The sequence below is a fragment of the Lissotriton vulgaris genome, chromosome 8 (assembly GCF_964263255.1).
Source record: "Lissotriton vulgaris chromosome 8, aLisVul1.2, whole genome shotgun sequence".
NCBI classification, from domain to species: Eukaryota; Metazoa; Chordata; class Amphibia; order Caudata; family Salamandridae; genus Lissotriton; species Lissotriton vulgaris.
The window spans coordinates 665,135,140-665,152,898 of record NC_141696.1 but is presented as its reverse complement, the minus strand read 5'-3'; the positions used below and the strand labels follow the sequence as shown (position 1 = coordinate 665,152,898).

The following is a 17,759-nucleotide window of genomic DNA, read 5'->3' as shown; positions in this document are numbered from 1 at the left end:
TCCCCCGCCGGGAAGTGCTTTGCGACTCATCCCGCTCTCGGCGGGAGGATCCCGAATTTACGCCGAGCCGCGATTAAGCTGAGCTGACTCCAACGGTCACTTTGAATCGATCTCGGTGGCCCTGCCGGTGGTTCTATGATGCCCGATGCCCCACTGCCTGCGCCTCGGCCCCATTCCAGAACTGCGCTGCCCCGGACTATGATGAGGAGGGTGGAGTGTCACTCCTGGGCGACTGAATCCCGACCCAATGAAGAACGCATGGAGAGGGGGAGCATGGCAAAAGGGGAGCACGGGACAGAACTGCACCTTGGCGATCTGATGGCTTCCCTAGCTGCCCTTCACGACACCTTGGTGCAGGGTGCCCGATCATTGGGGTGCAAGATGGATGAAGTGACCCTCGCGGAAGGGCAAATGAGATCGGCTGACCCGTTGATACACAGCGAGATGCCTTACTCAACACCCAGATGCAACAAGATGGCGTCTGTCACTGATACCGGAGGGCCAGAAACACTGAACCCCGCGACATCCCAAGTCTGTGATATTGGATGCCTAGGACAATCTGGAGGCGCTAGATTGGAACTGAGCGATGGAACTTCTCCCTACGTCCTGCTGCTAGAGACTCTGGTGCTGTTTCTGCCGTGTTTGGACATTGAGACATTTTTCTCCTGCGTTACTCTGCTGAATGAAGTGTGGAAGACATGTTTCTGTACCAGGTCGGGCCCATCGTACTTGCTGGAGACTGGTAATTTTGCGTGCTTTGGCGGTATAAGCAAGACTGGACAAGGATAAATGACGTTTCCTCCGAGTTGCCGTCTTCTGATTTAGGGGCTGTGAGGGTTACGCGACACATTGTCTTATCTAATGACGTACTAGGTTGACTTTGTCCCTTGTAATTTGTTTTATTGTATTGGCTCTTGCTGCCTTTTTTACATCCTGTGTAGATATAGCGATTGTGCGAGGGAGAGGCCGGGGGACTGCTAAAGGGATCCTCTCCGTCTTTTGCTCCTTTTCTTGTAGTTGTAGTTTAGAACCCCCCCCTTTTTTCTTTTCTGTTCTTTTGTAGACTTCGGGGTTCTCCTTTTCTTTCTTCCCTCTCTTGAGTTCTTCCTTTAGTTTAGGTGGGTGGTAGTTCTATTTTTCTCTCTTCTAAATTTCGGGTTTCATACAGTGGGTGACAGGCACGCTGCTGTGGGGGAGGCCGTAGCCGTAGGCAGGGGTGCAGGGTGGGGGGTTGGGGGAGGGGTACTCTCCTATTTCTTTTCCTTTTTCCGTTTCTAGGGCCCCTTTTTTCTCTCTTGTTCTGCTTGGTATTCTCTTTATTTTTCCTTTTTTTCTTCTCTTTCGGGAAACCGAGTGGTAGGGTGTTTGCTGTACGCTTTTACGGTTTAAACTACAAGGGGTGCTGTTTTTATAAAGTTTTTAATTACAGCGGGCGATGCTGCTTTGGGGGGCGAAATGTACTGTTTATTGTCTATCCTGTTTAATACGTGCTAGTGCCAACGCTCTGCCTGCAGTAGTCCCGGCTGTGAATATCCTGATCAACGATAACCCCTTGCATTGGTATAATTTGATTGTACGGCGTCAGATCCTGCTCTTCTTTAAAACTCTTAAAAGAAACCTCTTTAATCCTTGTACCAACACGGTACGGACACTATCCTGGGCTAGGAAATGGCATTGGAGAGGCGGAATGTTGCGTCTGTTTGGCTTTATTGAATTGCTTTGACCGTCTTTGAAGTACTGGCCGGCCGTGATGGTTGTAGGCCTGTGATTGTAACTGCCTTACGTAACAAAAAAGGTTTACCAAAAATTAAAAAAAATATATATATATATAATGAAAATTAATTCTAATTTTGTTATTAAAGTTCAATTTTAGGTGCGGGTTGTGGGGATTATCGGGGTAAAGGTAGGGAAATTAATTAACTTTCATGAATTATAATTTGGTTTTTAATTAATAATATTTGGTTAATTGATAATTAATTATGTTAAGTGTGCAAATATATATTTTTTAAATTTTAGATGTGGGTTCTGGGTTTTGTAGGGGTATTGGGTAAACACGAAATCAATTTTAAGCAATTCATATTTTTTTAATTAATAATAATTATTCATTAAATAATTCATTTTGTTGTGTGTTTTGTGGGGGTATATTGTGGGAAGTACATTCATTATAATTAATTAATAATGAATATTTAATTAATGACATTTAATGTATTTATGAATATTGATGAATATTTATATTAATTACTGTAAATACTTTTTTAGGTGCAGCTTGTGACTTTAGTGGAAGTAACTAAACTAAATGTATGTAATAATTAATGTTTTTGTTAATAAATAATTTCTAAATAAACACATTTATTTTATGAAAATCATTTTTGTATTTTATTTATAATAATATTTGTTGGTATTTCTGATATGTATTTAACATTATAATAAGGCTCCCTGTTTTCCGTTTCTAATGATTTTTTACAGATAAATATAGACAGACAACATCTGTTTTCTTGTCTGTATTTATTTTTAAAAGTGGATAAAAACGGAAATTGGGTTGCTTTTTGAGTAATTCTAAATACTGTCTGCCATGACTGCCAGGCCAATAGCTGTGTTGATTGATACATAAGGGGTAAAAAAATAAAGGAATTTTAGTAAAGAGGCTCTAACAGCAGTAGATATGCACAAGGGTGATACTGAATTCTGCATATTTTCATATATGTGCACTAATGTATCTTCTATGGGTGTTCACATCATTGAAACCTGGCAGACATTCAATCCTGAGTGCATATTTATCGGTTAAATAAATGTGGAAATATATTAATTTCAGATGAATTTTTCAAAACCCAAAATAAATATGAATATATACAGATAAAATTTGCAAAAAATGAATATGAATAAATGGAGATGGAAATGGCAAAAAAATGAATACCATAAAACGGGAGCCCTAATTATAATTTTTTTGTTAACATTTTAACATTTTAAAATATATATATATTGTCACCATATTTATATAATTTTTATTTACTTTGTTCTAAAAATATTTTTATTTTGTTTGTTTTTGATGTTGAACTCAGTGTGGTGGGAATAGTAAATTGTACCCCTCCGCAATCCAACACTTTCCCAACTGTTGTACTGACTGGAGTGGGAATAGTAAATTGTACCCCTTTGCAATGCAGCACCTTCCCTACTGTTGTACTAACTGGAGTGGGAATAGTAAATTTCACCCCTCCGCAATCCAATGCTTTCCCTACTGTTGTGCTGACTGGAGAGGGAATAGTACATGTTACCCCTACGCAATCGAATGCTTTCCCTACTGTTGCACTTACTGGAGTGGGATTTGTAAATGTCATGCCTTCGTAAACCAGCGCTTTCCCTACTGATGCACTGACTGGAGTGGGAATAGTTATTACACCCTTCCGCAATCCAACACTTTCCCTACTGTTGGACTGAATGGAGTGGGAATAATAACGTTTACCCCTCCGCAATCCAGCACTTTCCCTACTGTTGCACTGACTGAAGTGGGAATAGTAAATTTTAACCCGCCGAAATCCAGCAGTTTCCCTACTGTTGCACTGACTGGAGTCAAAATAGTAAATTGTAACCCTTTGCAATCCAACACTTTCCCTACTCTTGCACTGACTGGAGTGGGAATATTACATTTTACCCCTCCACAATCCAACTCTTTCCCAACTGTTGTACTGACTTGAGTGGGAATAGTAAATTTTACCCCTCCACATTCCAACTCTTTCCCTACTGTTGTACTGACTGGAGTGGGAATAGTACATTTTACCCCTCCACAATCCAACGTTTTCCCTACTGGTGCACTGAATGGGGAGGAAATAGTAAATTTTACCCTTCCGCAATCCAACGCTTTCCATATTGTTGCACTGACAGGAGTGGGAATAGTACATTTTACCCTTCCGCAATCCAATGCTTTCCCTACTGTTGCACTGACTGGAGTGGGAATAGTACATTTTACCCTCTCTGCAATCCAATGCTTTCCCTACTGTTGTACTGAGTGGAGAGGGAATAGTAAATGTTACTCCTCCGTAATCCAAAGCTTTCCTTACTTTTGTTAATTATAAATTGTATTGTTGTATAAAGTGTAGTGGGAATAGTAAATTGTTGTATTTTGTAATGTTATATTTTATGTAATTTTATAACTATTGTAGTTAAAATAGTAAATCTTATTTTTGTGTGGTGTAAAATATTTTCTTACTGTTCTGTTGTTTTAGGTGGGAGTAATTATGTTTATATTTTTATTCAGTAGAATTGTTTTTTTAATGTGGTGGGAAATGTATATATTTATTTTAATTTGTATTAATGTATTTCATGTTGTAATTTATATAATTATGTGTTTGATTTGTTATAATAATAATTATAATAATAATTATAATAATAATAATATAGTTTCAGTAAGCTTTATTCGATTTCACAATGTTAAAAATCATAAAAGCAGGTGCATACAAAAATACATCTATACAATATAACAATAATAAATAACAATTAGATTAAGAAAAGTATTAAATCATTGCAGTGAATCTATCGAATATTTAACTGTTCAAATGAATTCCGTAGTCTTAAAACACTTTTTAAAAACACTATCATGGTCGTTATACATACAGGGTTCCCCAACTGCTGCAGATTCAAGTAAATAATAATATATTATGCAATTTTGTTTTGTTTACAACTTATTTTTAATTAAATTGTCAAGTATGTGTGTTGTTTAACTTTTATTTTAAATTAAATTGATAACCTTCATTATTTTATGTTTTTGATATATTTAAATATGTTTACATATATGTTTGATCATATTATACTATTTAAGATTTTTTCAATTATATTAATTAAAATAGGAGTTTATATTTTTTATATATGTATAATTTTCTTTATATATGTCTGCGTTTACATTTTTTAAAAGAAGTTTATTTGTTGTATTTGTTCGAATATACATTTAAATATTTTTTTATAACAAAGTTAGTATTTAATTTATGTTTAGTTCAATTTTTCAAATTACATATATTTTGAATTCGATATTTAATACAACTATATTATTGTAAGCAATTAAAAAAATATATATTTTTGGACTTACCGGTTTATGTATAGGGAGTCGATATTTTTGAATTCTATATTTTTACCTCACTATTTTTTACATCTATATTTTTGTGGTCCATATTCTGTCAGCTAACCAACTAATCTGCACAGACTCGGTCGTTTTAAAATGCAGCCTTTAAAATTCAAAGTAAACAGGAAATTCAATCAAATCCCTAATTACCACAAATGCACCTGTTGTCTGTTAGAATGCAGTGAATGCAAGAGCATGTATGCTAACTTATTTGAATAATTGCCAATTTTCATGGACATACCCATTTATCTGCATATCATAAAAGCATTGCAGATTCAGAAAAGGAAGGGTTTCCAGTTAAGACTTGATGCTCAAATACCCAAATGATGGATCAGCTTTACAAAGGCTTCTAGATTCATCACAATACAAACATGTTTCATCGTATGCCTTTGATTGTATCTATATAAAGTTTAAAGGTGTAAAAAAAACATTTCGCTCTCAGTTTAATCATTTAGAGGTCAATCATGCTGTTAGGTCTAAAAATAAAGCCTCACTCACATAATGACGATCGATCATAGTGAAATTGAAGGCATCACATGCATTCCCTGTCACGGTCACTAAAACATTGGCTGTTGATTGTTTACATAACGGTAACGCAATGCTTTGACTTCCACTACACATTTGATTAAAGATATTTCATCAGGGTGTCACATGCTCTAGAAATGGCAATATATAACAACTAAACGAAATGCAAGTGGGTGAGAGTGGAAGGCCATATCCAGTTTGAATGCTCAATCACAGATTGTATTTCGATATTTTATCTGGCTTCTCTGTTCAATAGTTTTTCTTGAGGGGTCAGCACATTCCAAAAAGTGGAAATAAAAGGAGCCATTGAACAAGCCTTCACGTAACAAGAAAATGCTTCACATTTAAACTGACTTAGGAAATTGCATTGTAGGGAAATTAATGATACGATTAGGACCGACAAATCTAATTGTGTTCAAAGTGAGTATGTAATAGGCACTTACCACGCGGTTACACCATAGTCATATCCAAAAATTACAAAATGGCACTCCTGCATACTTTTAATACGTTCATTTCTTTCATAGCATAGATATTAAAAAAAACTGTTCAAAGATATTCCCACTGCAAAACGAATAGGCACGAGTACGTTTTAAAAATGTGTGTAAGCACACGTCCACATTTCCTGTGTATATCAGTGTATTAACAGTATCGGAGGTACATACATTAAGTCACTGAACATTTTACTTAGAGAGTCTGGCCTCGGTCAGCTAGCCGCACATGCCAAGTGTAGACAGCTGCAATGACTAACCTTTATCCAGCGATTGTTAGCTTCATCGAGTCCACTTTCCACGGTCTGCTTTTCTTCAGAACTCAGTGTCGCACTTTTAAGTGCCTTTCCTCCACTCTCATTTAAACGTTTCAGAATTGCTCTACGTGGGGGCAGCTCTTCCACTCTTAACTGAAACATTAAATTATTTCCATTAATTCACTCCACCTTTTAGTTCAATTACACTTTTCAGATGCAAATAATTACCTGAGTTATTGTTCATTATTGGCGCGGTAACTATGTATGAAAGAGCTTACACAACACATGTATACACAAGAAGTGTGCAAATAAACCAAACAGAGGCAAATTTGTAACTGGAATGTAAAGGTCAAAGTCCATGTTATAATCACAACAGAGCTTAATTAATTTGGGAACACGCTATTTAATGCCTCAGTGATTCGATTATATAACCACTATACAGAAGGAACGGGGGTTGAAGCAAACTCGCAAAGCCAAATTATTGAGATTCAGTCTTTCTGCACGGTTTTAGCACCTTGTGTTTTAGAAAAGATGAACTGCCTTTTTTCTTAACTGCACTGTTATCCACTAAATGTAATATGCCCTCGAATGAACCAAAAAGGCAGATGCACAGAATGTATTTTTGTATGTAGACAAGAACCCCGCACAGTGAAAACTGGATCCCCTGTGCACATGTGCCTTCTTTTATTTTTGTCCCCACATGGGGAAATATTTTTTCACCTACTGCCCCTTCAAATCTGGGAGTGGCTCGTTTCCTTTCTGACCTTTGAATGGGTATTTACTCCAGCACTATGCTGGATGAAATATTTGACCGTTTCCAGGCTAAAAATTGTTTGCGGTCATTCCTAAACTTCCAAGAATAGTCAGATCTTGAAATGCACGTATTGAGTGGGCTTTATGGGTCTGGAGAGCTATGCACTAATGACTGAGATCCCCTCACTTTTATATTTTTGTGAATTCATAGCAAGCATAATTAAGGAAAATTGGTCATAAACGTATGCTTACAACCAAATTCACTTTGTGAATAGGATGCACAGTGTTCCGAATATCATTTACAAAAATGCCACCCATTTGAATTGATAACAGTAACTCCAAACAGTGTAAAATATTTTATTAAACAATATTTTGACATGACTCTGTATCTATCAGGCCTTCTGATTTCTAACTACTCCTGTAGGAGAGGGTTCCATAATTTTGATCCACTGAGAAGAATGACAGTGGTCCCAATGTTCTTGATCAGAAAAAACACAGACTTTGATGGGTTAATACTCAATGAGTAAGAGATAATCTACCAATGCACAGGATCAAAAGCTAAAGGGGTGCCGAAGGCCCAAGGTTTTCCATCATCTGAATGTTCAACTGCACCAGAATGTTTGATTTTTCAGAAAATAAGTGTGTTTCTCCTGCGACTGCTCCCTACAGCATGCTTTCATTACTCTATGTCCAAGCCTGAGAAGGACCAAAGTCTTGTAGATTGAAGAATCCATGTATGCAGTGACTATGTATGAAGGAGCTGAAAAAATGATGTAATGCTTCCTTCACTAAGGAGCTAGAATACACACAAAAGTGTCTAGGCACCTAGACAAGTTTTATTCATTGGCTGTGTCTCACATCTTGGAGCAGGCTCATCCCTGGCCAATACCACTTTCCCCACTGACGACCAATAAATCTTGCGTTGTGGCTTACATTTTTCTGGAGGAAAAAAACAAAAAACAATACAATCCTTATATCTCTCAGTCTCTCTTTTGAGGATTCTGGAATCTTGAAATCTGTGAACTTTTCTTTGATGTTTTGAGATTCAAAAGCATTGCAAATAAATCCAAAAATAGACTCTTACAAGAGATCCGCCAAGGCCATTTCTTTAATAATTCCCATATTGCTACACGATCACTCCAGTGCCAAATGAAAAGTTTTTAGAAATAGTACAATACACAAAAGCCTACAATGTAAATTTTCTCACCCTCTCTACTCACCCAACCATCACCCATTGCTCACTCTGTTCCTTCCAGTCTCAATCTGCTTGTATATACCTTACCAACCATCCCACTGTCCCTATTCTCCCACGCCTCTTCTTTGTTCCTCCTTTTTACCATTCTCCTTTTCACCACAAAACCTATGTCTGTGCACCAAATGATATTGTACAAATACAGAGCTGCCTATAATCAGCTCTATGGAAGCTTCTTCAGAACTCAGTTAAGAGCATTGCATGATCCCAACTTCCCTCTACCATTTCAATGTTTTAATGAATCCCTGAAATCAACTTGAGGAATCTGAAATATAATTATCATCAACATAAAAAGCTTTTTAAAGGGGCTTGGCCAACTGCCGGGAAGATGGCTGCATACTAACGTGGTCCCGGCTCTCAGCTCTAAACCCTTGAATATCCACCTTTAATCCTGTGACCTGGGAGGGTAAACTCGACCCGGGTGCGGGCTGAGGGTGTCAACGGCTGGATCGCCCAGACGAAATGAACCGACTCGTGGTTCTGTCCCGGCTGACATTTGTGGCCTGAGAGCAGTCGGAGACCGCGTACACGCATGAACGTATAGCCAAGAGGAATCTGCAACATCCAGACTGCCAGCTGCTGGAAGATACCTGCTGATCCAGGTGGCTCTGTGATCACAGTGACAACATCGCACTCGGAGCCTGGACCTGGCAGGTTGGTGGCCTGTCCCAGGTACCGAGCTGCTGCGTCACCCGCTCCAGACGTATAGCAGAGAGAGCAGAGGAGGAGCAGGTTGGTCCAGTACCTGGTGGAGAGATGCCATGACTGGATGGATAGCAGTGGCGCTGACTCAGCAGACAGCTCAGTACTTACTAACAGTGTGGGTCCGCATGGTGCTGTGTGGCCGGCACCCAAGTGGTAGCTCCCTGTGAGTAGCGGTGAGTGGGGGCCCCCATGTATTGAAAACAATCTTCAGGCGGCCAGCTATTAAAAGTCTACAGCAACCCAGGGGAGGTGCCCCACTACAGCTTCCATCCAAGGGCCCAGGTGGCGCATGTGGTTGTAGTGGTGGGGAAGGCTGCAAGGGGGCAATCTGACAGACCGGTGGGGATGCAGGCTGTGGGGATGCCCCGGGCCCTATCCCCTCTTATACAGTGACATAGCTCGGAGCTGCCGCCCTGGTACAGCCATGTCAGGGAGCAAAGGGGGCCGTGGATCGCACCAGCAAATGCTGGACATGGTTTCTTGGCACAAAGCCCGAGAGGGGACGAATGGCCATCCTGATATGGTGAAAGACACGAAACAGGCATCCACGGAACAAGGCTCCCCTTCCCTACAAGACATATTAGAAGCGGTCACAGCGGTGCGTATAACTCTAGAATCCTAAATAGATACGTGTCCATTGAAATCTCTATACCACGTGCTGATCTTAGGAGGATGGACGACCGTGTGCAAGAGGTGGAGGGGGTGGCACAGGGCCTTGCTAGCACCACAAAGGCCCTGGAGAAACACGCTCACAAACTGCAATCCACCAATAAGTCCCTTGCAGAACACCTAGATGACTATGAGGGCAGGGCCAGATGGAGCAATGTTAGAATTCTGGGAGTTCCTGAGAGATCAGAGGGGCCCACCACAGATCTATTTGTCAAGGAGCTTATCAGCCAGTACCTACAGCCCACAAACACTCCAAATTCTTCCCCCTTGAAAGAGCGCACCGTGTACTCGGTGGCCGACCTAAACCGGGTTAACCACCCAGGCCAATACTTGCATGTGTCTTTAATTATTTCTGAGACAGGGATGTGATTTTGCAAACTGCATGCTCTGCCCCTCCTCTCAGAGTTGAGAACTATACTGTCACGTTCTTCCCTGATTTCACCATCAAAGTACAAAAGCAACAAATGTGCTTCCTCAAAGTCAAAAAAGCCCTCAGGGAAAAAGCGCTGATATATGCAATGTTGTGTCCTGCAAAACTCAGAGTTGAGGGAGAGCGAAAAACGTGGTTCTTCACAGAGCTTGCAGCGGCCTGGGAGTGGCTGGATGACTGGCGGAAGGTTGGTGAACCAGGGAATCCCGATAGATACAGAAGAAAACTAGTGAACGCCCAGAAGCGGACTGTGTCCGGCCAAGAAGAGCAGAATCTCACTGATAAGGACACTTCCGTGGGGACATAGCCTACTCCACCTTAAACTGTGTCACTGTATCACCTTATAATAGACCCAAGAGGAAGTGAACAGTAGTTTACGCCTTTCACGTCGATTACTCAAATGGCTGGAAGATTCAGAAAAGGTCATCAGCAAAATTTGGTGGACAATGTCGGACGGGGGTCCCGGAACGAGTGACTTCTGCGGCAACACCAGCTGAGTGTACCATTGTCAAACTTATTTATATTTACTCCAGGCTGCATTGATAATGATTGAAATTGGGATTGGGAGGGTGGGTCTAGGGTCTACATCTCCCCTAAACACGGATTGGAGGGTGACAGGCCCTCTGCAATGTTAGGGTGGCAGGTAGTTTGAAGTCTGTCTTGCAGGTAGGCAGGGTGGGAGGTGTTTGTAAGTTTTAGGGATTTTCTTTATTTTTTTACCACATACACATCCAGGGTATTGGTTATCAAAACATGCTTTCGTTTGGATTAGTTCCCCTCCCCACGGTGGGGAAATAACACAGCCCTCAAATCTAGCACCAACAATGAATGTAGACCTGCCAACAACACACAGCTGGACAGTCTTGGATAATCGTGCTCCAGTTTCCATTGGGGAGCAGATACTAGAGATGCCTGCCACTTCAGCACTCAGCAAAACCAGGGCAGCATCCAAACTGCTCTCCTGGAACGGAAATGGGTTGGGTGACAAACTTAAAAGAGGGGTGGTTCTCCAATATATTAAGCAGCATGCAATGGATGTTGTTCTATTGCTGGAAACACATTTGATTGGAAAAAAACCTGCAGGGAGCTTGACAGGTGGGGATACAAATTCGTGGCACATTCAGGCTTCACCAGAGGGTCCAGGGGGTGGGGATATTACTGCAGAGAAGTTTTCCTTTCAAAGTGACACACTCCAGCACAGACACGTATGGTCGCTTTGCAGCTCTCTCGAAGGGTAGATGTGTAAATAACATGTCGGTTTATGTTCCTCCAGCACTGTACATGGTGGCGTTACGAGACTTGAGCAAAATGATATTAGATTTACCGGAAGGGGAATTAGTGATTGGCAGTAATTTCAATATGGCTCTATGTGCGCAACTAGATAGGTTCCCATCAAAGCTCAGTTCTTTTTTCCAGCAAAGCCACTACAGTCCTACATTCCTCAAAAATTCCAGATCTTGGTCCTACATATCATTTTCCAATTGTTCAATTAAGACCCATCTCTCAATATACCACACATTACCCACACATTCTGAATATATATGAAAGTATTCCCCCATTATCTCAACTATTGTCTTAAGTCATTTGATCATACCCATTACAAGTGGGTGAATGATCAAAGAATATCTTCCCCAGGTTCTCCACTTTCCACATTGCCCACAATTTCATTTCCCACCAGAAAAACATTTGTTATTGTGTGCAGATGATGTCCCATTGAGTAAAAGAAGCAGACACTTGCTGGAAGAAAATTCAGCCAATGCAAAGCAAGTTGTAGCTCTTCATGAATGCTTCTAGTACAGTGGAAGCCTGAGAAGTAGAGGTTCTGATTTGTCTACGTTGAGATAAATCACACAACTCATGTCTCAGCCCCATATTATCAGTCCATCTTTTTGTAGACCGCAATGGGTAATAACCAGGAATAATTCTGAATTGTACATATTGTAAGCATGCATTTTATGAGGAAGAGAAGTTTTCCATTTAAATGCCAATTTAACATAAAATCTCCACCTATACCAGTTCGTTGTAGAAGAACATCTAATGATATGCCATTATTAATACTGAGTGTCACTCTTCTTGAGTATGTCAAGTAGGACAAAAGGTGCTAGCCATGGTACCTCCATATAAACTCAGAATAGTCATACAATACTAGACAAGTGTGATATACCTAATAATATTGCTGCTATTATTTTCAAAACAGAATTTACTATTGTCAATATGTTACAGTGTTTGCGTACAAAAGACTGACATCTGTGAGAAGCTCCTATTCTGCAGTTAATGCATTTTTTGGAATTTCCAAACAATGAGGTTTGTAAATAGATACTAGTATACCCTCACAATTGTTTTCAAAAACCCTTACAGGCACTTTGTATCCAGGAATGACACCCTTTTGTGACGAGTTAATGGACATGATATGTCAAAAACGCCTCAAAGTCACCATGCCATTAATGTGTTCGCTGTAATCATCTCACTCTGGGATTTGTAAGTATACTGCCTCTGGACTCAGAAGCCATAATTCTCAGAGGGTCTGCTCTAAATCCTCCAATCCTATGCTGCCTGTGGCGTTTCATCACTACGTTATATATGGAAAGCCATATGTGGACAATCAGCAGGCAATAGGAAAGGCATTAGGGTGTGTGAGATGTCTGAGCTGTTAATCAGTTCGAGGCACGTGTATTAAATCCTCAATGTTGCTCTGCCTGTGGAATTGTGAGTAATTAAATCACCCGAAGTACATATTTAGATGCTGCTTGTGTATACGGGAACCAGAGCAAATCAGATACATTTACTAATCTACAATCAGCATAAGTCACAACTATGATGCTAAAAGGTTTATGGTGTAAATCAACCAATAATATATGTGCTATTTTAAAACAGCTATTTCAATACTGCTGTTGGCTAATCACCGGTTTTGCAGTCTACTCTAGTTCAAACCTAATAGGAAATTGGAAACAAGGCTAGGGTCTGGGCAACACAGAATTAAAAAACAACCATGCACATGCTCACAGTGTAACAGGAAGGTGACAAAAGAGAAAATTAACACTCTACATACATAATGCGATAGAAATTAACTGAATTCAAGGGCTGTCCTGTGTTATCAGATACAAACAACTGAAACGTATGCATCAATAAAATCCCTTATTCCCAATGGATAAGAGGACATGTCAATACTTATAAGGAGGCAAGCATGCTATTATAACAGATTGGTACAACCCAACATCTCTTCCTTTCCCACCTAAAAACCACATGCAAACTTCCCCAGCTGGGAGCTTGTTGGCTGTTATAGGGTCATTTCACTGGAAACGAACGCCATGATAGGGGGGTTTATCAGATTACTCTATTCTGTAAATCTTCTGTTGAAATCACCCACGCCTCTGAGCTGGTGTCGATATCTCCTATGGTAATATTAGTGCCCCATTTCTTGCCAATAAGTACTGCGATTCGATAGGTGACTCAAGCTGGCTCTCATTGGTCCTGGTGGATAACTCGACTTTGTGTCAAAGGACTTGACTAGTATTAGGGGTTACTGGAAAGCATTGTAGCTTCTCCCTTTCTTGGACCCACTGTTTAACAAAGGTAAAGATAATAAAATAAACAAGGGCAAAACAGTGCAAGCAGGGCTCTTATCAACATTGTTAAGAGAATGTGGATAATCAAATTAATGGTTTCTACCAATCAGACCCCTGTAACGAATGAGCGTGTCTCACCTTTCTCCCACTAGACCAGCTGCTACACCGCCACCATGCCTTTTGTCCAGCATTAGCCTCCTACGAAATAACTTAAGCTCTTTCCATGTATAAACACTAAGGTAAAAAGCCTAACAACCAATACAAACATATTAAGGAGGAAGCTCAGTAGTTCCAGAACCAGAGTCCTCAGTGTAGCTGAACATCAGGATGGAAGTCGTTTGGATTCTAGTATCCAAAAGGTGGGTCCTGCTCATCATGATAATTGGCCTATGTTGACTAAAATGTCAGCAGCATATACTGCTAGTGGCAAGGGTTGACAATAAGCTCAGATCTAGTTCATCTCCACATTGTTCCCCCTCAGCATATGTTCCCATGTTCAAGTAAAAACTCACAGACAGTGGAGCAGCACACATCCCATATAGAGCAGGAAACTCTAGGATTGGAACGATTATGTACTAATTAGAAACATGACACATAAACAAAACAAAAGGCAGAAAGGCCATCTCACTGGTTTATGGAACCAGGAAAACTATGCTAGTGTTGCTGGAAGTCAAATACATAAAGGTAGAAACACATTAACACAGGGGCATTGAAGTCATGGATGCTAAAATAGGAAAATCAACATCTTGAAATAAGCGACTCTCTTCTAGAAACAAGTAAACACTAAAATAATGTTAAACAATCGCAGATACTATGACTTCTGAAAAATACTCTTCAAGGGGAACATACTGTAGGGAAGGGAGTCAGAGGCAATGAGACACTGCCAACACAGCACTACTTTGAGAGTTATTCAGTGCCAAGGAAACTGGAATGGAGACACGGATTTGATGGACACAAACACTTGGAATACAAAGTCACACAACAAAGACACTTATAGACCTCTACAAAGAACTCTGAGGACCCTTTTATACACGTCTTGCCATCAAATTTACATGTAGAAAAAGTAATATTTCTGCATTGAAGAGCCTTCTTCACAAAAAGCAGATTTTTGTATTTTCCCATGAGGACATATCACTGTCTGCAGTCATACATGACTAAATGTAAGCATATATTTTCAAACACTACCTTTTGAGCAGTGGGCTACTGCTTTTTAGAGATTTTGCCTGCCTACCAACTATGCCCCACATTCCTACAGCTTTTTAAATTCATATGCAATATGATAATGTTGTTTTCAGAGGTGATGCCTTCTCAGCTTAAGTAAAACTAGAACGCCCACGCTGAGGCTCAGCTATAGCGAACAGTGAAGGCCATCTTGAATATTCTGGATCTAATGGCCCAACTGGATGGGTAGAGCTGCTGATCATGTCTATGGGGTAAGTTGTTGTTGCATCACCAGGACTACCACACACCAGTACTATGCAGGTGTGTGTACCAATGGCACAGGTCTATGCTACAACTAATAAAGCACATGATAACTGCAATTGTGCCCACCTGAAGGAAGACTGTTTGAGATGCTGTTCTATGTTAAATAATTAATTGCAAACTATAAGCTTGAGACACGATGCACTGCAGCTTTGTAGTAATTAAAGAATTTTGAAAATGTTGTTATACATTCATATTTTTCTAGGGCAGTAACTGCCTAGTATGAAAAGCGGGACATGCAAATTATTATGATATTTTAGGTGATTTCATTATTATGGTAATAAGTCATTTTGAAGCATGAAAAAATCCTACCTCTTTTTTGGCTCAGCACGTTAGCGGGTATGAGTAAGTAGTGCTGAAAGTATGGCACAGACAGAGAATAGCCCTATTTTTAACCACATTGCTGCTGCACATATTCCCCTCCGGTGCTGAGGGATAATAGCAATGGGTGTGGTCATGACGGAACGGTTCCGTCATCAGCACAGCTCCACTGTGCCTCATGACGGAACCGTTCCGTCATGAGCATCGAAGGGGTTAAGGTCCTGGTAGATAAGGGAAGTTATTTCATAGAAAATATCCAAGAACGGAAAATAGTATTGTGAAATGTAAAATATCCCAGAAATCTATGCTTTATGATTTATAGTGATTTAGACTGTACAAACATTTAGGACTGGAACAACTAGGAAGTTTTAAATTATTTTTCTATGACGTAGTATGTGAGGAAAGTTGCAAAACCCACAGATTACTCCAGCATAGTCCTCCAGGTTGTGTGACGCAGATAACCTCCATCTTGCATAGTTGTAAGCCCTCAAAACCAGTATTCCAAATGCATCAGAAAAAAGAATATATGGAGTTGCGCGCTACGCGTTCTAAAATGGCTGCCTAGCGTCGGAGCTCCGTTTCACGCCGGACTTCGATCACATTTTCTGAGCAGTTTTAATGCTCGTTTTTACATCACGATGGCAGATTTTTGAATTGGAAGGTTGGTTCTTTCCAGGGATGCCTTTTCCAGGGCTCATTGTTAAATTGCAGAGATGACTTTATGCAGGTGACTGTTTTGTGTTGCTGACGGCCGCCATTTTGTTTCTTCTCTATGTTGGATATTTCTCTGCACGACGTCCTTCATACAATTTTTTTCATTATTTCCAGCAAGTTTTATGCATTTTCTACCCTGACTGTCATCATCCGGGGGGAGACTTTCATTTTCATTGATTTGGGCATCTCTTCTGAGGTACTTTGCTGTCTCTCCTGTTTGGCGTCACCATTTTTTCTACGCTTTCTTTACCACACTTCATGGGTAGGAGTAGACGCCTATTGATCATGCCAAAACAGTGGAAGTGCATGACCCTAACTGTTTTGGATCCAACGTTTCAACTTTTAACAAATTTTCTTGTTTATCTGGACTTTCGTCACAAGAGAACTGCTCCACCCTCACAGAAAGTCCCATCAATATGGCATCTAAAATGCCGTTTTCTTCAACCACCGGCAAGAGACTTAAGCAAGATCCTCCATCGCCACCTAAGTCTTCTTCTCCGGTCTCCTTGGACATGGTTTGGGAGGAGTTACACGCCCTTTGTCCATTTATTGAGGAAACAAACTGTCATTTACAATGGTTAGACGATAAATGGTCTTCTATGGAGTTTCGTATTACTGTGGTGGAACATCATCATACTGACATACAAGCCTCATCTTCTAAAATATCCTCGTTAGAGAAAGAAATCTTGTATCTGAAGAAAGCGACTGAAGATTTGGAAAATAGAAATCGTCACAATAACTTACGCATTCATGGTCTTCCTGAAGGCCTTGAAGGTGACCACCCCGTCACTTACTTTCCATCTTTCCTATCACAGTTTTTGGGCCTTCCATCCACAACTAAACTGAACATACAACGAGCACATAGAATGGGTCCTCGTCTTACTTCTTCATCAGGTATATATATAAAATATGTGTATTTATTCTAAACACATCCTTCAAGTCTCTTTATGAGGCTAGTGGCAAAAGTACATTCAGTAAACTTAATTAGCATACAGTAAATTAGCACAATATACGTTGAGCCCTAGAGGGGTACCAAACTATGTATTAAGAAAGTGGTATAAGAACCACGACTGACATAGAGACAGGGCCTAGAGCCTGTAGAACCGCTGGGGCCACCAGGAACCACCCAAGGTAGTGACACAGGGGGCCCACGGGGGATGCGTGCAGTGTCTAAACACAGCTACGAATCAACATTAACTTCTATGGGGAAAGTTGTGGTTGGAATTTTAAGGTTTAAGGACACTTAGAAGAGGACTTTGAGCAAACCCCTTTCGAACTATGAGATTCTGGAGTCAACACACACATGAGATCCGTAGTACTCAAGTTACCTCACCCAGGGAAGCTGGGTGCATAGGTGTCTTTTGATTGTCGGGTTTCGTTGTTGATTTCAATGGCGAAGTGCTGCTGGCAACCAAGTGGAAAGTGTCAGGAGAGATCCAAGCCTGGATCGGAGATTTGAAGAACCTGAAAGCAGAGGGGACAGAGTC

General features: G+C 40.4%; 1 protein-coding gene across 2 annotated transcripts in view; it reads right to left on the bottom strand.

Annotated features, from left to right (window-relative positions):
• DMD (dystrophin) overlaps nucleotides 1-17,759 on the bottom strand; it is a 4,652,165-nt gene that overhangs the window by 3,130,839 nt on the left and 1,503,567 nt on the right. For both annotated transcript variants that reach the window (XM_086934537.1, XM_086934536.1), the window contains one exon: nucleotides 6,384-6,533. In XM_086934537.1, the coding sequence (XP_086790663.1) occupies nucleotides 6,384-6,533 (150 nt within the window). The remainder of the gene's footprint in view (nucleotides 1-6,383; nucleotides 6,534-17,759) is intronic.